Raw genomic sequence first — 24,572 nt, 5'->3', positions numbered from 1 at the left:
CGAGTGTAATTCTATCAACCTGCAGAAGTAACTAAGAATGTTATTATAATTATTACCAACTAAAATATAAGTTTTGCACTGTTACCAGCAAGGAAAATTACATGTGAGAGTATTAGCACCAAACAGATATTATTTCCAAATATTACTAGTCACTATTACCAACGAGAGGAAGTATCTTAAAAACATTACCAATTATTGCAAACAAAAACACTTGTTCTACCAGGCGGCTGAGTTAAAGGATCCCATCAGCGTTACTCAGTGTTGCCAGGACGGGGGTGTACCATCAGTGTTGCCAGGACGGGGGTGTACCATCAGTGTTGCCTTAGGACGAAGTGTACCATCAGTGTTGCCAGGACGAGGTGTACCGTCAGTGTTGGCCAGGTAGGTGGTGGTGGCAGGCAGGGAGGAGGTTGGCAGGCAGGGAGGTTGGCTGGCAGGGAGGGTGGCAGACAGGGAGGGTGGCAGACAGGAGGGTGGCAGACAGGGAGGTGGCAAGCAAGGAGATTAACAAGCAGGAGGGTGGCAGAGCAAGGTGGCCAGACAGGGAGGGTGTGAGCAGGAGGTTGGCAGACAGGGAGGTGGCAGACAGGGAGGTGGCAGACAGGAGGTGTGGCAGACAGGAGGTGGCAGACAGGGAGGGTGGCAGACAGGAGGTGGCAGACAGGAGGTGTGAACAGGAGGGTGGCAGACAGGAGGGTGGCAGACAGGAGGGTGGCAGACAGGGAGGGTGTGAGGCAGGGAGGGTGGCAGGCAAGGAGGAAGGGGAAGCAGGCCGGGAGGGAGGGAGGGAGGGAGGGAGGGAGGGAGGGAGGCAGGCAAGCTGAAACGCAGGCAAGTATGCAGGGAGAGAAGCAGGGTGGCAGGGAGGCAGACAGGTTGGCAGGGATGGCCAATATAGGCTGGCCAACGATGGCCATACTTCTCGGTGTCGGCCATCTTGAGGCTGCTGGAGTATATCATGTATGATACCTCAATTACCGCTCATCACTCTTGCGGCGTCTCGCTTATACACATGGCACACGCACGCCGCCCTCTTGTACTCTTTACCCGGAGAATCTATTATCCGATTTATTGTGATATCTCAACCGTACTGATATAAGCATAGCGTCGCTTAGATCTGTGAAGGAGACGGCGCGGCAATTATGCGGTTAAGCGGAGGGCAAGATGTCGAAGGCCCCTGGTCGTTCTGGCGGAGGAGTACCCAGGGCGGCGGGAGGCATAAATCTCCAGGACCCCCGCTGTGAGCCCAGGGTGCGGAGGATCCTACTTAAAGAACACCGCCTTAACCCTAGTTCTCCGGAGGACGCGACTCCCGCCCTTCTATCCTGCCGGGGGAGAAGGGGCATTAGGCGCGCCCCGGCCATCCTTGGCATATGGTAAGTGCGAGAATTAATAAAAGGCGGGCCCATGGTGAGCTGGATACCTCCCACCCGCGGCTCAGGCAGGGCGCTCCTCGTGGTCACTTCGACGTCTTCATTATCCTCCGACAGGTTTATGGTTCTCCTTATACCCCGACCCTGCCCCGACCCCGACCTCGTCCTGGTCCCACTTACTCAAGTGCCGCCCGGCCTGGGAACACTTTCTTCAACACTTACCAATAATGTTCAGGCGCTGGTTATCCCACTTAGAACTGTTGTGGGAACACTTAGGAAACACGCCACTTGAACATTTCATCTTACACCCAGCTCTATGGTACACCCAGCCCTCAGGTACACCCAGCCCTCAGGTACACCCAGCCTTCTGGTACACCCAGCCCTCAGGTACACCCAGCCCTCAGGTACACCCAGCCTTCTGGTACACCCAGCCCTCAGGTACACCCAACCTTCTGGTACTGCCCAGCCCTCAGGTGCACCCAGCCCTCCAGGTACACCCAGCCTCAGGTACCCAGCCTTCCTGGTACACAGCCCTCAAGGTGCACCAGCCCTCAGGTACACCCAGCCTTCTGGTGCCACCCAGCCCTCAGGTACACCCAGCCCTCCAGGTACACAGCCCTCAGGTACACCCAGCCTTCTGGTACACCCAGCCCCTCAGGTACCCAGCCTTCTGGGCAGCCCTCAGGTACACCCAGCCCTCAGGTACACCAGCCCTCAGGTACACCCAGCCTTCTGGTACACCCAGCCCTATAGCACACCCAGCCTTCTGGTACACCCAGCCCTCAGGTACACCCAGCCTTCTGGGTACACCCAGCCCTCAGGTACACCCAGCCTTCTGGTACACCCAGCCCTCAGGTACACCCAGCCCTCAGGTACCAGCCCTCAGGTTTACCCAGCCACTCAATTTTCCAGCCTTCTGGTACACCCAGCCCTCAGGTACACCCAGCCTTCTGGTACACCCAGCCCTATAGCACACCCAGCTGTCTAATACCACCAACTTGCCAACACTTCTTCAACACTCGCTACACTTACATCCAAGACGCTGCCGACTATCCGCCTCCCACCCTGCGAACGTCTTAGAGCCCTGATGTGATTACCTAACCTAACCTAAATTAACCTAACCCAACCTAATCTAACCTAACCTAACCTAACCTAATGTAGCAGTGAGTATTTCTCTAAACCAACATAAAAATGACGGAATGAGAAGTTACAGTACAGTGAAGGAGGAAGGTCCATGTATGGTTACTCTTACTACGACAACAATTACACCTTGACAACCTGGCTCACCTCACCTGTAGGATCACCTGAGATTTATTACCCTGGACCAGATTCTTTAAAATTCGTGCGGTATATTTTGTGCCTAAATAGATATATAAGAACGTATCTTATTTCCTACTTAACATTAAAACAGAATAATAGCAACGAAATTTTAACTGAAAATTTAAGTCGACCCTTGAGAGCTAAAACTCCCCTGAAGCCACAAGAACTGAGAGTCAATATACACTGAAGGCAGATGATCTTAAGCTCTTGATATTAGAAGGACAACCCTAGAGTGACGTCTTGGTAACTGGGGGGGAGGGGTCTTGCAAGGTGGATATCCTCTCTTAAATCTTCTAAAACTGAAGTTATCTTTCTTGAAGTCACTAGCGAGGTCTTTGTTATCTTGATATCCTGACGTCGCTCTCCCAAGTACCTGAAACCTCCTTCGTCGACGTGTAAACACTATAATGGATATATTGTCTGTAAAAATAGCGCTCAATTGTGTTAAATCTAATCACCTGATTGGCCAACTGAAGTGAAAACAACGCTGTAGACGACCAATGAAACAAGTCCATTTTTCGAGTGTTCAGGGCAATTGAGGTGTTAACGCCACACAATAGAAGGAAATAAAACATTCATTTTACTGCCCATTATCGTGAAAACCTGTATTGTTCACCAAGCCTCCTGGCGAGATAACACCACGAGACAATGGTGATGAGGGGAAAGTTTGAATTCTTAATGCCTTCTGTCGAGCAACTACCGGTGTCACGGTGCTCTGAGGCTCTCCAGCGTGTTGGTGGTGTGGTGGAGAGGAACTACATCTTCAGAGTGTTGGTGGTGTAATTGAGAGAACAACAATTCGTGTTGTTTAGCGTTGGATGAAGGACGAAGTTGTTGGTCAGTAGAGAATGGTGATACGGTGTGAAATTTGAAAGAGAGAACGCATCCTCGCTAGCTAGACCAACTTCTGCAGTAACCCAACACGGGCTCTGGTCAAAACATATGATTTTACAGCATAAAATAAAAAAAAATATATATTCCAATACACATTATAGTTTATTTCAATAACATTTTTCATCCCTTACCTTTCCATGTTTCCGCTTCACACCTGTCTATCAAGGTGTTTACGGCTTATACCGATAACTAGCGTCCGTCTTTGTATCGTCAACTCGAATTGGTTTCAGAAGGTTTGACTCGGAGGTATTGATTCACTCACACACACACACGCACACACACACACACACACACACACACACACACATACACACACACACACACACTGACAGATACCTCAAAGAAGATTTACTCACTCCAGTGCTTGATAAGCTGAGCTGTTGTACATACTCTGAATCTTACAAGTGACAGACAGACAGACAGACAGACGAATTCCCCTAACTTCCCCTTCCCCCCGTAAATACAAACATCACTACATCACAAATAACCAATAAATAACAACAAAAATAACAAAGAACTGACAACAATAACCGACACTTGCTAAACATAAAAGTATCCCTCACAAATGTAAAAAAAAAACGACATCCATTAGCTAGGTGCAGTGAGACGGACTTTGAGTTGATTAAAACGCGACTATAAATTACTAAACTACAGAATGACGGTCGTTATTGAACTCTAAATGGCTTTCTGTTTACCCGCATCAAGAGGTTATATTAAAGCTATATCACTGATTTAAAAGGTATATTAAAGCTATCTCACACATTTAAAAGACGTATTAAAGCTACCGCATGCAAAGGTTAATATTGTATGACAAATTAAATATCCAAGGATCCTGGTACCACTGAAACAAAAATTTATAAACATTACCTTAGTCTATGTTTCTTTCAGTGGTGTAGATGATCCTTCGTAGACGAGTGGGTACGAGGAACTAGAGTGTGCATGGTAAAGGTGAGGAAGAGGAGGAGGAAGCAGAGGAAGAAGGGATAAAAGAACTAAGAGAATGAAGAAGAATAGAGGAAAAAAAGAAGAAGTAGAAGAAGAAGGAGAAGGAGGAGGCGGAGGAGGAGGAGGAGAGGGAGAAGAGGTTGAAGAATAATAAGAATGGTAAAATGATCTAAGGAAATAAAGAAAGAAACAATGAAGAAGAAGAAGAAGAAGAAGAAGAAAACACAGAAGAAGAAAGAGAAAAACAAAAATAATAATAACAATAAACATAAAGAAAAAATAAAAAAATAAAGAAAAAAAACATTCTTTTAGCTTCCCCCCACCTCTATCTACCTCTACCATCCCTACCCTACCCCACCCCACCCCACCCAGACACCCCACCCCAACCCCCCCCACCCCCACACTCGGCAGACAAATCTCCCAGCACCTGGCACAGGATTTGCGGCTATATAATTTAGTGATTTGAAAAACACGCAGGCAGTCTTGCATAGTCGCAAGAAATCAAGCCAAGTATTATTTTTTCCTCCGCACTAAACCCACCTGTCATTTGGGATGTGTTCACGTTGGCGCATATCCCTCTAGCACATCTCTAAGGTGTGTGTGTGTGTGTGTGTGTGTGTGTGTGTGTGTGTGTGTGTGTGTGTGTGTGTGTGTATGTGTATGTGTGTGTGTGTGTACCATTAGATATTAGAGAGAGACCATCTGTCTTTAGTGATTTGGAATGCTTGTGTAATGTATGTATGCATGTGTGGCATGTGTGTAATGTGTGTGTGGCATGTGTGTATGTATGTATGTATGTATGTATGTATGTATGTATAGGGGGAGGATGGATAGAGAGAAGAGAATGACAGAAAGTTAGAGACACAAAGAAAAAATCAAGTAAATGGATAAGTAAGAAAGAATAAAGGATAAACAAGCGTACAAAGAGAAAATGGAGACAACGAACGAAAAATAAAAAGATAAAAGAAAGAATAAAGATAATAAAAAAATACTGAAAGTCAAAAAAACGATAAAAAAAAAGGTGAAAGGAAGACAAAAGAGAGAGAGAGAGAGAGAGAGAGAGAGAGAGAGAGAGAATCATCCCCTAAGCAACAAATTTCCACATTTTTTCCATAAATGAGTATATCCATCTCGTCTGCATAAATTGCCTCTGACATCCACGTAGGCTCTTCGCCATATACCTGCGCCCGGAGCCTTATTGAGGACGATGAATAACAGGTCAACAGGCTCTCCTCACACCACATACCCATCCCACATACCCTTCTATCAACCCCTATTATCACCTATCTGCCCAAGTTCCTTAAGGGTCATATTTCGCTTGGTTAGGGGGGATATGTTTCTTAGGGCGTTTTTAACCCCCGCGGTGGAGCTTGCCAAGTCGAGTGCCTCGGTTCGACCCCCTGCTAGGTCGGAAAGACGAATGGGTTAATTTGTACAGTATTAATGGGTGGACAATGGGCCTCATATAGAGTGTGAATGGGTGGACTTGTGCCAGGGGATTTTACGCCTGTCACAATCAACTTGTTTATTTAGGTGTGGGATTGTGGGTGTGAAGGGGGCTGTTTACTCTCACTGTCTCGTTGGTTTTTCTCTCAATCTCTCTCTCTCTTTCGCCTTTATCCCTCTCTTCCCTTCCCCCCTCTCTCACTCTCTCTCTCTCTATTGTTTTCTTCGTACGCTTTTTATATCGTTTAATTGGGTAAAAAAAGGTCCTAGGAAAAAGAAGACAATATCCGGCCCTCGCTGTGACGCCATTTGACTAACACAATAACATTTGGCCGGATGTAACCCTCCACCAATTACAACCAGGTACACATTGACGTCACACACAAGGAACCAATTACAATATTTATTTCGTTTTACTTTGGAGTATTACGGCATACACATATAATATGACGTCACATACCTCGAACCAGTCACGTTGTTTCTTTTGTTTTATATAATATGACGTCACTCAGCAGGAACCAATCACAATTTCTATTTTACCCGCGAAAATGACTATTAATATAACATTACGTCACACACCAGTAACCAATCAAAATGTTTGTTTTACGTAAAATTACCCTTATTATGTATACAATATGATAACACGGCTTAAATAAACACAGTTAACGACTTAAGGTAACAGTTATGACCTTGTTAGTGAACGGCGGAGTGTTCGTGGCCAATTACTCTTTGTTGTGGTAATTAACCAAGTCGTTGAATATCCTGCACTGTGATTGGTCAAACTACCTACGTGACGGATTCTACCTACCTAAAATTATATCATATTCAGTTATTTGAGTTTAACTATGTCTTGGGGTGCGGTGGCAGAGTGGATACAGCGTTCTCGTCTTCTCCTAGAGGTTGCTGGTTCGGTCTCGGGGCGCCCTTAGTCCACCCAGCTGTAACTCTATACTCAGGGAAGTATTGATGGTTGAGTACAATGTTGGTGGCCACGCTGTTGACTCCTTGTGTACTGAAGGTTTAATATAGTGTGCAGTGTATCCAAATGGGTAGCATAGGCCTATATAACCCATATTTATTTCTTAAGTCAGGCCTATATGACCCATACATACTTGTTCACAGTCTCAACTTAAACACATACAGTATACAAAGTGAATCTCTCCACCCTGATCCACCACCACACTTTATAATTATCGTCGTCATCATCATCATCATCATCATCACTCATCATCGTCATCATCAATCATCATCAATCATTATCAGCACCACTAACCATCATCACCACCACCATCATTATCCCCACCATCCTCACCACCATCCTCACCACCATCACCAACCACCATCCTCACCACCATCACCAACCACCACCACGTCTAGACTAGCATAAAAAAAAACACACATCTAAAAAAAAATTCTCTCGACGTCAATAATAGAGAAGAAAAAAAATAAACCCAGTTGGTAATAATATAAATTGACAGGATGTGTTTGAATCAATTAAAGTGACAAGAGATGGAATTTACTCCTGAGGTCCACAAAATGAGTAATTGGGGTCACATTACACACACGTCCGTTTGTATGTCACGGAGGAAATACGCTGGAAACATTCATAATGGGGTGGGGGTAGGGGGTGAATGTATAATAACGATGGGAAATGGGTAGATAATGTAATAAATAGGATGATAAATGTAGAAATGATAAAGTAAGAGAGATGAGTGATAGTGATGATAAAAATAAGAAATAAAGAGAAAGAAAAACAATAACACGACGACTAAAATCCCTCCATAATAAGAATAAAAAAAATAAACCAAGATTAAATACAAGAAAATTATGACAAAACACAATAAAAACAAGACCAAACATTCAAAAACGACGTAAACAAACAAATAAAATAAAATCCCTTTACCTCTTCGTAAATAAAACATTCGCAAGTCATCTCTAATTCTTCTTTTCTTACCTGTGAAAAAAAAACTAATCACAGGTGTATACTTTACCCTTCAAACAATTCAGAGTAGCACTGATCATGGCGTTTTGCTCGCTTCGTAAATTTGCATAGATGGCGCAGAAGAGAGAGAGGGAGAGGAGGGAGGAGGGAGGAGAGACAACGCTAAATTCTCCCCGCGTCTTTAATTCATCCGAGTTTACGATCTGAACATCTGAATTAAGGCTCTGAACGCGGCCAGGTAATGTTTTCACACGGAGGGTATTACTGATAGAGGATTAGCCCGGGATTAAAGGAGGATTAAGAGGGATTTAAAAAGGAGATTATTACTTGAAGGAGTCGTCAAGTTAACTGTTTTATTGGTTTGGTTCATGAGATTAATATAAGACACACACAGACTCATGGATATGTATATACGTGTGTGTGTGTCTGTGTACGCTCAACGACGTGTCTCTGTGTACGTTCTTCAATTTGTTCTTCTTGTTCTTCTTGTTCTTCTTCGTCTTGTTCTTGTTCTTCTTCCAATCAATCACAACTCATTACCCATTACACTTGGATAAGTTTACGATTTCAAACAAAAAATATATATTATTCCCATTTTACGGAGAAACTATGAATTTATTCCTATTTCAAAAACGGCAAAGTTTAGTCCAATTTATTCCAATTTCGAGTAAAAAATGACTCAATATTTACATCGAGTCGTGATGGAGTTTTCATATACCAGAAATGTGCAGACCCGAGCGACACTACATACATATACATACATACATACATACATACATACATACATACATACATACATACATACCCAGACACATAATATGCTACACCAGAACAAAACACACACACACAGAGAGAGAGAGAGAGAGAGAGAGAGAGAGAGAGAGAGAGAGAGAGAGGAGAGAGAGAGAGAGAGATCCAACACAATAAACCACACATTTTCTGCATTGGGAATGGAGTGTCAGAGGCCATAATTACAGTGTCTGGACCAACCCGATACCCCAATGACACCTTGCGTCACTCCACCCTCCATCTTCTCCTCCTACAGCCTGGTTCTCCACCCTCCACTCCCCCTCCACCCCTCCACCCCCTCTCCTCTACTCCCTCTCCTCCACCTCCACCTTCTCTCTCCTCCAAGCTATCGTCGATGACCCAGTGGCCCCAATGACTCCGGTTCTTCTAAAACTATCGTCGGCGGAACTTACGATCACTTGGCTATGATATCGTAAAGGATTTTTAAAGCTCAACGCCCCTGGATCCTCTACGATCACCATGACTCCAGTTAAGGATCACAGGTGAGGACTGAGAACGATCCTACGGTCTCCTTACAAGGTATCGTCCGCGGGGTCAATCTTTATTCTTTCTGAGGACCACCGTCGAGGATGACCCCACGATGACCAGAGGGGGGTCATAAGTCGTCGTCACCAGGGAGGATCACAGGTCATCGTCACCAGGAGGGTCACAGGTCATCGTCACTGGGGAGGGTCACAGGTCATCGTCACTAGGGAGGGTCACAGGTCGTCGTCACCAGGAGGGTCACAGGTCGTCGTCACCAGGAGGGTCACAGGTCGTCGTCACCAGGGAGGGTCAAAAGTCGTCGTCACTAGGGAGGGTCACAGGTCGTCGCCACCCGAAGATCAATTATCTTACATCTCACAAATCAACATCAAGTCTTCATTCTCATTCTCTGGGGCGTCTCATCGGGCGCCAGATATCACTGAAAGATCTTGAGGCCCTGTGATAACTGCCCCCTGGCTATCGTTACGCTCTTTACTCGAGACAATCACGCTGCTTCTACCGTTCTATTGTCGTCTGATAACATCTTGGTGGTAATCGTCGTAGTTTACGGTCCTTTCCCACGGTACGGCCAGCGTTTTCAATCGCCTTGGCTGTCGATGGCGAGCGTCAGACGGCAATTACGGGCTGGTATTCGTTCCCCATGATCTTCACGGCTCTTGCAAGGTCTCCCACAAGGACCAACAGACACAAGAAGATCGTGATGAATATTCCTCATAAATAAAGTCGTCAGATGCTTCTACCTAGTTGACTTATACCACGAAAAATCACGTCCAAAAAAATAGCCGTAAAAATTTGCTAATTAACAATCTAAATATGTACACACACACACACACACACACACACACACACACACACACACACACACAGACACACACACACACACACAGAGGACCATAACAAACTATACCATTGAAGGTCGTCTTTCTTGACACATCACCAGTAGGAACGACACACGACAGCAGCACTGCCGACCTCTGATGACCACTACCACGTAAGAGACTGAGGAGGCTGCCTTGCCAGTCATCGTGCAGGGGGGGGGAGTGGGGGGTGGGGGGGGAGGGTGAAGGGGAGAGGTGGTGGGGGATGGTAGTATAGGAGTGATGGGGGTGGTAAGGGCATAGAGAGTAAGGGTGGTGATGGGGTGAAGGGAGAGGTGTGGTGGGGTATGGGTGCCATGGGGGAGGAGGTGATGATGGGATGATGATGGTGTAATGGAAGAACACATAGTATGGCCACGAGGTAGTGAACCATTACTCCATTATCCTTTTAATTTAATGAACAATCAACCATTATAGTGTGTGTGTGTGTGTGTGTGTGTGTGTGTGTGTGTGTGTTTAAACTAGTTCATGTGTGTGACAAAGCGGACGCATTACTTAAATTCCAATCAACGTTTACACCTAAGTAAACACTGTCACCACCCACTCAACCACCCACCCACCCAACAACCTACCCACCCACCCAAGCATTCATAGTTACCCACCCAGCCATCCACCCAGCCTGCAATGCGTTAATATTTCAATATATTGAATCATCACTACGGCGAAAATGCATACACACACACACACACACACACACACACACACACACACACACCACGTACAGATAAATAGATAGATTGATGGTTAAAATTAAAAGATATAGAGGAGGAGAAGGAGAGGAGAAGAAAGAGGAGGAGGAGAAGAAGGAGGAGGAGGAGAGGAGAAGGAGGGGGAAGAAGAGGAGGAGAAGGGGGAAGAAGAGGAGGAGAAGGAGGTAAAAACACGGAGGCAGGCTGACAAGGGTGATGCGTGAGTGTGTAATTAGGCATGGAACCCAATTTAGAGACGGGCGCTACCAGAAGACCAGCCCTCCGTCCAGCCCTCCGTCCAGCCCTCCGTCCAGCCCTCCGTCCAGCCCTCCGTCCAGCCCTCCGTCCAGCCCTCACCTAACCTGCAGCTGTGTGACGCGCAGTCCCTTCCATCCCTCTCTTTCTCCTGCCTCCTCCTTCTATTATTGCTTCTCCTGCTCCCCTCCCTCCTTTTCTTCATCCTTCTCCCTCTCTTCCTCTCCCTCCTTCTCCTCCTCCTGATCATCCCTCTCTTCCTCCTTCTTCTCCTCATCCTTCGCCCTCTCTTCCTCCTTCTCCTCCTACTTCATCTTCTTCTCTCCACTGTTGCTCTCCCACGGACCCCCCTGTTGCCTGCTGTCTGCTCTCTCTGCTGTTTCGCACGATCCTTATCCCTTACTGTCTGCTGCTGTTGCCTGTCTGTCTTATCCTGCTGTCTCCTGTCTTTTCCGTCCCATTGTCTCTGTACTGCTGCCTGCTGAAGTACCAATCCAGCTGTCTACTGCTGACTGCTCTCTGCTTACTACTGCTTCTGCGGCTGCTTTCCACGGACACCCATAAACATTCTCTACCCCATTCTGCTGTCTGCTGTTTCCCTATCACCATCCTTTCTGCTGCCTGCTTTTCTGCTTCCTACTGGTTCTTCCTTAGGTAGCTATCTACTTTCTTCTGCTTCTGATGGACGTATCTTCTCCCCCTCACCACCTTTCATCTGCTTTCTCTTTCCCCACACCTTGTCTTTCTCCTCCACTTCCCCCCCACCCCCCCTCCCTCCAATACCTCCTACCAAATATAGCCCCCAGCCACACACACACACACACACACATTTCCACCCCCTACTCCACTCCCCACTCCCCACCCCCACCCCCACCCCCCACCTCCAATATTAGTTTAAAATATTCGGATATTTAAATCACAACAACAAGCCGGATCTTCAAAAATCCCCATAACATTATGTAGAGGTAATATATTTTAACATTATATACCGGTTATATGTCTACTATGTGATGTACTGACTCACCTGTAATAATGAAGGTAATAATTAGTTATGGGTTTGTAATTCACGTTATTATGCTGTTGTTATGAATTCATCTGTGTTGACACCTCAGAAACACCTTTACTCGCTGTCTGTCTGTCTGTCTGTCTGTCTGTCTGTCATATGGAAAGGGGAATGAAGAGGGGATAAGAGAAGAAGGGGGTAAGCTGGGAAGAGGGAGGGGAAGGAGAAGGAAGGGGTTATTGAGGAGTCTATACCTGGCGTTTACCTGTGTGAGTTTCTGTTATTTTTTCTCTCTCTCCTTAAGGCCAGGTAAGACAAGTAAGTGTCATGTAAATAGCAATCTACTCCCTGCTGGCCTCTCACACCTCCAACCTCAATGACAAGCACCGACCAAGGCTGAACTATGTGTCCAACCTCTTAAAAGATACATACTGTACCCTGGACCTCTTTAAGACACGTAGGGACCTCTTTAAGACACATAGGGACCTCTTAAGACACATATGGAACTTTTTTAAGACACATATGGACCTCTTTAAGACACATATGTACCTTTTTTAAGACACATATGGACCTCTTTAAGACACATAGGGACCTCTTGATTATTTTTTCCTTCCACAATTAATTTATCGAGAAGCTGATCGATCCTTGTGTACCTGTGTTAAACAACTGAATTTATACGAAAACTAATTTTACATTAATAATTAAATTCAATTAAAGATCAAATTACAAAAGAAAAACTCAGTTTCCATAGTAAAAAAAAATCCCGTATTCAAAAAATGAATTTACATTTACATAAAAAAATCCACAGAAACACAATTTAGATTTAAAAATTCAATTTACATGAAAAAATAAAAGTCAATTTACACAAAAAAACTAAATTTACATAAAAAAACTCAATTTACTGTTCATAGTACTCTCTTGTGTGACATTACGAAATAGGTACTTCGAGCAACTGATCGAATCGCGTGTGTGTGTGTTTCAACATACACACACACACACACACACACACACACACACACAGAGTCAATTTGCTGTTTATATTCATCCTCGTGTGGGCGTTTTTCTACCATTCTCCACAATACGTATTTCGAGAAACTGGCTTCGTCGTGTACTGTGGCATGCAAGATGATGCTTATCTGTCTAAGATGGATGCTGGGGCCTTATTGTGACGCGCAGGAGGAGGAGGAGCATGAGGTGGGAGGGGAGGGGTGGAGGAGGGAGGGGGAAGGAGGGGTAGAGGGGGGAGGGTGGGGAGAGGGGGTGAAGAGGGGTGAGGGGGGAGGGGAGAGGAGGAGGGAGGAAGGAGGGTGGAGGGGTGAGGGGAGGGGAGGGAAGGGAGGGGTAGGGGGGAGGGAGGGGAGGGAGGGAGGAAGGAGGGTGGAGGGGGAGGGGGAGGGGAGGAAGGAGGGGGAGGGGAGGGATGAGGAGGAGGGTGAGGAGGAGGGAGTGAAGGAGGGGAGGGAGGAGGGGAGGTGAAGGAGGGGTGAGGGAGGAGGGGGGAGGGGAGGGAGTGAAGGATGTTGGAGGAGGAGGAGGAGAAGGAAGGTGGAGGAGAGAGGAGGTGGAGGAGGAGGAGGAGGAGGAGGAGGAGGAGGAGGAAGATGATGAATTGAGTGGGATGGTGGGGGCCTCTGCAGGATGAGAAGAGGAGGAGGAGATGGAGGGGGATGGTGATGAGGAAGAAGAGAGAGAGAGAGAGAGAGAGACGACGAGATAAGAGAGAGAAAGGTCAGTATGCCATGTCAAGTGATAGACAGCTTAGTTATTTTTGCCTTTACAGTTGAATATGTTACATTACACTATTATCATGGGGTATGTTGCCATATTGTACCCTGCCATATTATGCCCTCAAGATACCCACACTGATGATATATTTCAAAGTAGTATACCCTAAAGATATTATAGCCACGATAACTCTAATATACTTCAAGATATTATACTCTCTCTCTCTCTCTCTCTCTCTCTCTCTCTCTCTCTCTCTCTCTCTCTAATATTATGACCAATTTGCTCTCATTTCCGCCTATAGTGACCATTTCCGCTAAACTACATAATATTCTTTCGTCTCTGGTCTAACTACGTGCCCATCTTCATATTAAGTAATTGCATGTAAATCTAGTTTTTCTGGTGGGTGGGGGTGTGGGTGTGTGGGTGGGGTGTGTGGGTGTGTGGGTGGGTGGTGGGTTGGGTAGGGGGGGATGGGGGGTTTATGTTTTATATTTACTGACCCCCTTTGTGCTGGTTCATTTGCATGTGTTTATTTACCTGAATTAAGGTGTGTTTATTTTTTTTATCATTTTTCGTGTTTAAATTGTGGGGAGGGGTAGGGGTGGGGGGTGGGAGGAGAGTGGGGAAGGAGCTGTTTGGGTCCAAGGATGGGAGTGGATGAGAGATGGTAGAAGGGTTATTTGTGTTTCTGTGTGTTTGTTTGTGTTTGTTTGTTGTTCAGTGTTTTTTTTTGTCGTGTTTGTGTTTATGTGTGTGTGTGTGTGTGTGTGTGTGTGTGTGCTTTTGAGTGTCTCCCCCGTATGTTTGTATTTTGCCAGTTAACGTGCATAAAACCCTAAGTACCCTGTGTTTGTGTGTGTTTGTGTGTGTTTGTGTGTGTTTGTGTGTGTTTGTGTGTGTTTGTGTGTTTGTCTGTGTTTTTATTATTTGTAGTTGTGTTATCATCCAGGATAAAACTCTACACGCACCGAGGCTTCAAAAAAAAACACGTTGCTTTGCCAGGATAAGATGGAGACAAGACGAGACAAGACGAGACAAGACGAGACAAGACGAGACAAGACGAGACAAGACGAGACAAGACGAGACAAGACGAGATAAGACGAGACAAGACGAGACAAGACGAGATAAAAAAACATGAATCTTTTTAACAATAATAAGAAAGTAAATATTATAATTAAATATATATTATCATAACTAGAATTCTTTTAAGATATTAAGATAAGGAAGTTGATATAGAAATTATTAATATGAATGAAATAATTTGACTTAATTTGTGTTTAGATGAAAGTAAAGATTATTATTATTTAAAATTAAAGTTATAATTGGTATTGAATGTTGTTTAATGGGTAGAAAATATAACATAATTAAGGGAAATGTAGATAAATGTGGAACTCTTTGAAGAAATAATAATAATAGTGAAATAATACAAAATAAATAAATAGGAACTTTGACAAATACAGAAAATTTTGAATTAATCTAAAATATGAAGAAAAAAAATGGAGTCTGAAAAAATATTTATAAACTTAACTAACATAAACAACGACTTTATCTTAAACATGAAAGATATAATAGACATAAAAAAATATAAACTGAAACACTATATAAGAAAATAATAATATACAGGTATAAGTATTAAAAATTTAATTTATTCCCGTCGATATAAAATAGTTTACACTTATACGAAGCCGTTGTAAAACTGCCCATTGACCGAGCATCATAATTTTTAGAAATGCGCTTTAAAAATTTTACTACGAGGGGCGTGTGTCCGAACGAGGGGGCTGTAGCGGGCATTAACGAGGAGCCTGGGGTGTAATGGCCTGGTTAACGACCCTGTTAGCCGTGCTGCTATTGGTGGATCAGTGATGGACTCGGAGAAGTAATGGCCTTCTTAATGGAGGCTGTGTGTCTTGCCTGGCCCGAGTCTTGTGTTGTGTTTTAAAGTCATTTGCATATTCAAAAAAGGGGTTCCAATCCTTTTATATTCTCATGGCTATTTTTGTTAGAGAGTTTGAATGTTGTTGGTCAATGGATTTAGTGTTTTGTTTGGGGGAGGTGGATAATGTGTTTGGCAGATTTGCATATCTAAACAAGGGTTCGAATCCTCTTTTAATTCGATTGTTTGATTTTAAAGAGTTTGAATGATGCTGATAAAGAGATTATTATCATCATCATCATCATCATCATTATTATTATTACCTTTTAAACTGTTCTGGTATACATTGTACATTAAAGACGGTTAACAGTGCAGGGTGTTACAACATGAGGTAAGTATAAGAATATTAATACCACAATTGTTTATTCGTTCAGGTACAACAGCCAACACACACACACACACACACACACACACACACACACACACACACACACACACACACACGTGGTATAATCAATATGTACACATGTAGGTGTCTGTATGTAGGTTGGGGGGTGCAGGGAGGAGGAGGAAAAGTCTCTCACGTAGGTTGTTAGTTGGTTAGGTTGGGTTAGGTTAGGTTAGGTTAGGTTCTACTGAGAGGTGAGTTATGTAGACACAGTTTAACGAACAAAGGAACAAGAAGAACAAAGAGAGAACTCTGTCTAATAAATAGTTTTGTTTTACTTAATGTGTATATTTATGGTGTGTGTGTGTGTGTGTATGTGTGTGTGTGTGTGTGTGTGTGTGTGTGTGTGTGTGTGTGTGTGTGTGTGTGTTTACAATTACCCTCATATGAAACATTGCGTCAACATTATTATTAAGGTATTTCTGTTTTCTTTTATACTCTTCCTTCCTTCCCTTCCTTCCTTCCCTCCTTCCTTCCCTTCCTTCCTTCCCTCCTTCTTTCCCTTCCTTACAATTTGCCTTTCCTTTTACTCCTTCCCCCTCCCCCTTCTACCGCCCTCCCCTTATCCCTCCTCTCTTCCCTCCCTACCCCTCCCTTCCTTACCACTCTACCAACACTTTCCCATCCTTCACCCCTCCACACTTCCCTCCACATCTACCCTCCCTCATCCCTTCCTTACCTTCATCCACCAACCTCCCTCCTTCCACCCCCCCTCCTCCCTCACTGCCTCCTCCTCACCCCTCCCTCCCTCCCTCCACCCCCTCCCTCCCTCCTTCCACCCCCTCCCTCCTCCCTTCCACCTCCCTCACCTCCCTCTCGTTTCCACCCCTCCCTCCCTCCCTTCCACCCCTCCTCCCTGCTTCCACCCCCTCCCTCCTTCCCTTCCACCCCTCCCTCCCTCCCTTCCTCCCTCCCCCCCTCCCTCCCTCCCCTCCACAAACACGAGCGACTACGCTTAAACCAGGGTATAATTACATCAATAATTACATTACTAATTACATTAATAACGAAAATGGTAATTACACTAATAGTTACACAAATAATGATATTAATCTCTCGCCTTGTTTAGCTCATAATGTCGCTAGTTAAGACCTAATTAGCTCATTTAACGCTAACTATACACAAACTGCAACGACCTGAGAGAGAGAGAGAGAGAGAGAGAGAGAGAGAGAGAGAGAGAGAGAGAGACCAAAATATAGAAATGAAAAACAAAAATAATAAATATAGCAAAAGTACGAAAATGAAGCGAATAAAAAAAAATATAAAACAAAAGAGAATGAAAGAATAAACGGAAGAAAATTATGGAAGAAAGTAATAACAAGAGAAATAGAGAGAAAAAAAATAAATATGTGTTTCTTTATTCTGTTTGATTACCGAAATTACTGCTGTTTAGTGAGTTAGTGAAATGTTTATTATACCTTGAGGGAGGGAAGGAGGGAGGGAGCCTTTACCCTCCGTCCCACCCTCCCCCCTCCCTTCTTCTCTCACTCCCTCGTACAGTATTTCCTTCCTTCCTTCCTTCCTTCTTCGCTCCCTACTTCACTCCCTCGTACTGTATTTCCTTCCTTCCTTCCTTCCTTCCTTCCTTCACTCTACCCCTCCCCTTACCCCCTCCCTACAGTGTCCGAAAGAGAAAATTGTGACATAATGGGACCGGTTTAAAGGAGCTTTGTCGTCCCTCCCCATCCACCCTCCCCCCCCACCCCCGGTGTGTTGGTTATCACTGTCTTGCCCCCAACATCAAAGAGATTGTTTAAAGCCAAATTATGATTACTAATTTGAACTGAAATGATAAAAATAAGAGCAAGAACGATGAAAGAGTTTTGTTTGCTTCGTTCTGTTTGTCTTTTCTGCTTTGAGTGAGTGAGTGAGTGAGTGAGTGAGTGTGTGAGTGAGTGTGTGAGTGAGTGAGTGCGTGAGTGTATGAGTGAGTGTGTGTTTTAACTCTATTCTTCTGTCTGTTTGTTTGTTAGATTGTTTGATTTCCATTCCGTTTGTTTACTTTACCTGTACCTACACGTGAACAATGTAATCAAGGACCTTGTACTCACCTGGTGAAAGCCCAAGTAGGACTCGATGTTGTGTGTGGCGAAAAACACCTCACCCTCACACGCCAGGATAACCAGGAACCCGTTGAGAGCCTGCAAGGTGAGGTGAGATGTGAGGAAGGTTATTATTATTATTATTATTATTATTATTATTATTATTATTATTATTATTATTATTATTGGTATTATTGGTATTATTATTATTATTATTATTATTATTATTATTATTATTATTATTATTATTATTATTACTTACACTAGAATTAAATGGGTAGTATTACGGTTAAAGTAGAAGTAGTAGTAGTAGTAGTAGTAGTAGTAGTAGTAGTAGTAGTAGTAGTAGTAGTAGTAGTAGTAGTTATAGTTATTTCAAATCACAACTACTATCATTCCCATCACAATTGATATAATAATTACTAAGCAGAAGTAACAAGACCAGTTAGCAGTTGACAGTCACACTTGAACAGTTAGTAGTGAGAAGTTAGTACAATAATTAATATCTCCTGAAAGAGGGAGATTAAACAAGACTAAATTAACTTAATGGCCCAATTACATAGATTTCCCGAGTAACATACAATTACGAACACACACACACACACACACACACACACACACACACACACACACATTCAATAAAGACATTGTAGAGATAAGTATGATGTTTGTGTGTATGTAAATGAGTTGACGTTGTAGTAATGCAATACATCACGAATAAATGGAATAAATAATTGAAGGTTGAGAATAAAAAGAAAACAGACAGACAGACAGACAGACAGACAGACACTTGTTCACACTCTCAACTTCGAAGTCTCTCTCTCTCTCTCTCTCTCTCTCTCTCTCTCTCTCTCCACTAAGGATATTTAAACAGCCTTCTCCTGTTATCCTATCTTGAAGGACCTCCAGGCCGGAATCCTTCGCCCTATCAGCAGGATCTACAAATGGACCTTCCATGCTCTCCTACGACTCGCCTCATTAATTAACTCTTATTAATTCTGGTCGTCTTCACAGGTGTTGCGATACAGGTGAGTTAATTAGGCTTCAGGTAAGGTGGGTGAAGAGGAGAGGGAGATGATGATAAACAAGAAGAGGAAGAGGAGGAGGAGGATGGGGGAATTAGTTAACAGTTAAATGGGTGAAGAGAGAGAGTAAACCGTTCACCTGGCCAATTATCACCACTGGACAATATTAACTACAGACAGTAATAGTAGACAAGCTTGAGTGATCGTTTCAATTGGACAAAATACGAGTTATAGATGCAGTCGGACAAAATATGAGTTTCCGTTGGTGCTGGACAAATCCCTGGACAATCAAGTAACTTTGTAGATAAATTCCTTTGTGGACAATATATTTCTTTTTTAACACAAATAATCCTATAAGTATAATAAACTACACACACGTAACCACCCCCTTCAAGACACTTACGTAAACAAACTACTGCCACCTAAACAATCACCCCCCCCCCTCCGCCCCTCCTCCCAAACGATATGTCGCTGCGCCATTCATTCACCTTGTTGAACCACGACACGACGACTGAATAATACAGAAGTGACAGCACCAATCCCCTCCCCCACCTCGTGATCAATGGCGCTGATGGATGGCGCTGCTCCAATAACACCAACAGATGCCATTAATTCATCGACAATAAGCAAGATATTATTTTTTCTTTCTTTTCTCTTTTACTCGGGAGGTTAGTGGACACGTGTCAACAGGTGTGCAGTGTGGAAGGTGAGTACAGGTGTCTTGTGAGTTGAGAGAAGAGGATAAATTTGATTTTTTTTTTACCAACAAGGAGTCGACAGATGTGCAGCGTTGATGGTGAGCACAGGTGCGTGTCATGGAGGACGAGATTTATTGAATAATAGCCAGGTAGTGGACAGCTGTCAACAGATGTGCAGGGTGAAGACTGAGTTAAGGTGTGTGTCATAGTTACACCGGCAAGAGAGTACAAGTAATTTAATATTGATTAGCAGAAAGGTGATTACAGGTGTGATTTGTGCTAAGGTAAAAGGATAAATCTTACTACCAGGGTGGACAGGTGTGATCAGACGTCCAACATGGAAGGTCTGCACAGGTGTGTACCACAGGTGCTGAGGTGAGAGGATAAGACTAACCTCTTACTCCCAGGGTGGTGGGTGGACAGGTGCCAACAGACGCTAATTAGAGGTGAGTTATAAGCGTATATACCTGATCACCTGCTTCAGTAGATACGAAAACGTGATTAAGTCCTCGCAAACAGGTGATGGACAGGTGTTATTAGGTGTGTGTGTGTGTGTGTGTGTGTGTGTGTGTGTGTGTGTGTGTGTGTAATGGATCACGTGCTCAGGCAGGTAAGAGGGTAAGATTAATAGTCTTCCGTGTTTACTCACATTAAGGGGAAGGAAGACTGGATAAAAAGATTTCTCACTTGAATAATAAAATCTTGGTTACTCGCTCGTCCCTAAGAACCTCTTCATCTCTGCTCTGATTTCCTTCCCACGATCCGTCTACACTTTTCATTCTTTCATTTTATTAATAGAACTACATAATCTATCATTCTATTTTAAGATTAGTTGATTTGTTCATGTTATTTTGTGTCGGTATGTATGTATGTATGTATGTATGTATGTATGTATGTATGTATGTATGTATGTATGTATGAGTATATAGATTTGCAGAACTCGCCTCTCGTTCTAAGGTTTGTTGGTTGGCTTCCAGGGCGCCCCCAGTCCACCCAGCTGTTAATAGGTACCAATCTTTATAGTCGAGGAAGTGATAGTAACCGAATGCAGCGTCAACCAGTCGGCCCTCCTTGTGTTCCGAAGGTTCAGTGTGCTGTATCCGCGCTGCCCGTAATTCCCAGTTGTGGTAGAGCGAGATATTGAAGCAGTAATAGTGGTTGATGAGAGACAGACAGACAGATAGACAGACAGACAGACAGAGATACAGACATACAGACACAAATACAGATAGACAGAGATACAGATATACAGATAAACAGACAGAAAGACAGACAGACAGACAGACAGGCAGAGATATAGACATACAGACAGACAGACAGACAGACAGACATACAGACAGACAGACAGACAGAAAGACAGGCAGAGATACAGACATACAGACAGACCAGACTGACAGACATAAAGAGAAAAATAAAGAGAAACAATCAAACAAACAAACAAAGACAGACAGGCAAAGAAAAATGAGAGACAGAAGAATACAGACACAAAGAAAGATTGAGACAAAAAAGAGAAAGAGACAGAAAGAACGAAGATAGAAAATTCAGAAAGAGAGAAAAGAAAGAGAAAAAGAGAGAGAACCAGATAGACAAAAAGGCAGAAAAAGAAAGAGAAAAAGAGAGGTCCTACGTATAATCTAGTTTGCTAATTATATACACGAACACACCGCCTTCACGCTGGGTTAATTTTGGCCAAATGATCCCTTACTCCCCCAGAAAAAGATCTCAGAGGATGAGCAGCAGGCAATCCCACAGTTAATTTCTTTCATTTCTTTCCTCTGGTTCTGCTTAGATTGGTTTTGTTTTGTTTGTTTGTGGGGAAGAGAGATGAATAGAGAGGAAGGAAAGGAAGTAAAGAAGAATGACGATGCAAAAGACAGAAAAAAACTTGCACACACACACACACACACACACACACACACACACACACACACACACACACACACACACACACACACACACACACACACACACACACACACACACACCACCTTAACAATCCTATCCTGAAATCATGTATACACCATCAATCACTCTATAACCCCGTCCTGCCCACTTTACATCACACCTAACACAAAAAAACAATAACAAGGTCACACACGTCACCTACCCTTACTAGTGATAACGATAATAGTAAACGTCGTGTCCCTATTCAACCACTACTATTATGGAACCATCCTCCCCATCCATCCACTCCTATCCACCCCCCACCCATCCACTCCCCTATCCACCCCACCCCCATCCATCCATCCCCTCCCCCTGCTCCCCTTTCCCCCTCCCTCTTATTCGACCACCTCCCCCTTCGTATTAATATTGGTTTGTGTAACGACCGTCGTGCGATGAAAAACTCGGTCCTCGGGTTTATTAATGTCGGAAGGGGGGAGGGAGAAAGTCATGATTGGGGTTGATCTGTAATGTTTCCGTTTTCTTTTGCCGGGGTCACTATGGTAAATGTTTAGTGTGTGTGTTTGTATATGTTGTGGTTGTGGGATGGTGTAGCCACTATGAACCACTATAAACCACTATGAACCACCATAAACCACCATGAACCACTATGAACCACTATGAACCACCATGAACCGCCATGAACCACCATGAACACACTATGAACACACTATGAACCACTATGAACCACCATGAACACACTATGAACCACCATGAACCACCATGAACCACTATGAACCATCATGAACCATCATGAACCACCATGAACCACTATGAACCACCATGAACCACTATGGACCAACAATAGCCAGCTCGAAGCGTCATAACAATACGTGACGCGTTAGACTGATTCATTCTACCTCCGCACTGCAGAGGCCTAGACTACCTGCCTCCTACCTCAGGGATACAGAGGCTGGATTATTTACAGAATTTCTAGTAGTCTCGGGGCTACACTGACTAGATCACCTATCGATTGTCTAGTAGTCACGGGGCTACAACACCTGACTCGACCAAAGGACTACACGCCCTGAACTATCTGGTTCTTATTGCATAGTCTAGGAGCTTATGACTCTTGGGCTACTTGCTATTTTACTAATAGTCTCGAGGCTACGGAATCTACTATAGTCGTGATGACTTAATATAAAAGGCTACACTTATACTACAATAGACGTTCAATGATTACATGTTCGGAGACGCCATCATGCACGTGACGTCACATATCACGTGTCATTTGTTTATCAACATCAGCTCACCTGTCAAAACATGTTGTAGACCTTTATCCAGTAAGATGCATTAATTAACGCAGTAACGATGCCTTTTAAAATAACAAAACAACATTCAGAACGGCGTAGAGAGATTTGGTTGATAAATGAAGTGAGAGAGATAAATAAATAGATAAATAAATAGATAAAAATAAGATATAAAATATGACTCATCAACACTTTATACACACACACACACACACATACACACACACACACACACACACACACACACACCAGCTGTAGCGTCCCTGGTTGCCATGGTGATGATGACGCAAACATAGGTACAGCTACTAAGGTAGAATCGTAAAAGATAATTATATGGTAATTATCATAACTTAACTGTGTATGGGTGGTACTAAAAACTGTGGCTAGTATTGATCCACTTGTGACTATCTACCTTATTTACTGAGAGAGAGAGAGAGAGAGAGAGAGAGAGAGAGAGAGAGCAAAGAAGCATGAAAAATAAGATAGACAGATAAACAAAAACAGAAAAGGATATGCATGAAATACGAGAACAAAGAGACAGACAGACACACAGACAGAACAGACAGATAGACAGACAGCCCAAACGTATAAAGAGACAGGCAGATATAAAGAAAGTGTGTGAGAGAGACAGACACAGTGAGAGACAGATATAGACAAACAGACAGAGAGGGAGAGTGTAAACAGGTAATTACAGGTAAAGGTAACACACCTCAGCGCACCTGTAACTCCCCCCCTCCTCCTCTGGTCTGATTTACGTCAAATTACCTGTACAACTTGAGGTGTTTCAGCTAACAGTAAGCTATGTGGACGATAAGTAGCTTTTATTTCAATCTTAACTTTAGGTTTTGTTGATGTGGTTAAGTTTTGATAATAATAATAATAATAATAATAATAATAATAATAATAATAATAATAATAATAATAATAATAATAACACAGGCAACAACAAAAAACAAAAACAATAAAAACAGAAAAACAACAACAACAAAAACACAATAGTGAGAATTTAACAACAGCAACAACAACAATGGCAGCAATTTAAACCCAATCAAAACAAAACAATATCGAGGAAGCCAGACCTATAGCAACAGACGACAGGATAAGCGATATATAATTAAAGGGAGCTGAAATATACCGATAAAATATATAGCCCCTTCAATACACCTCCATTATATTTCCCTGGAGCTAAGTCATAAATTCGTGGATATATTCTCGTGTATGTGTGAAAGTGTGGGACTGTGAAATCGTGAAATATATCCCTCAATCCGAAACCTTACAAGGGGGATACGAGTATAGTATATATATTTTAGATATACTTTTAATATATTTCATTATTATTATTATTATTATATTTTGTCTGTATTCATTCTATTATATTATTATTGTTTTATATTGTTACTTTAATCTTTATATTCGTGTCTATTTCATATTCTCTCTTTTATCACTATATGCTCCATGCACTATATTTATCCACGTGTTGTCCTCCTCCCTCCCCCTCCTCCCTTCCACCCCTCCCTTCCACCCCTCCC

General features: G+C 43.3%; 1 protein-coding gene across 1 annotated transcript in view; it reads right to left on the bottom strand.

Moving 5' to 3' along the window:
• LOC121854968 (circadian locomoter output cycles protein kaput-like) overlaps positions 1–24,572 on the bottom strand; it is a 312,409-nt gene that overhangs the window by 45,274 nt on the left and 242,563 nt on the right. Inside the window, 1 exon segment of the mRNA XM_042349789.1 lies at positions 18,128–18,228. Coding sequence (XP_042205723.1) covers positions 18,128–18,228 — 101 coding nt within the window.

Source organism: Homarus americanus, unplaced genomic scaffold (assembly GCF_018991925.1).
Source record: "Homarus americanus isolate GMGI-L3 unplaced genomic scaffold, GMGI_Hamer_2.0 scaffold52625, whole genome shotgun sequence".
NCBI classification, from domain to species: Eukaryota; Metazoa; Arthropoda; class Malacostraca; order Decapoda; family Nephropidae; genus Homarus; species Homarus americanus.
Note: the sequence above shows the minus strand (reverse complement) of the source record. Positions and strands in the feature narration are given on the sequence as shown.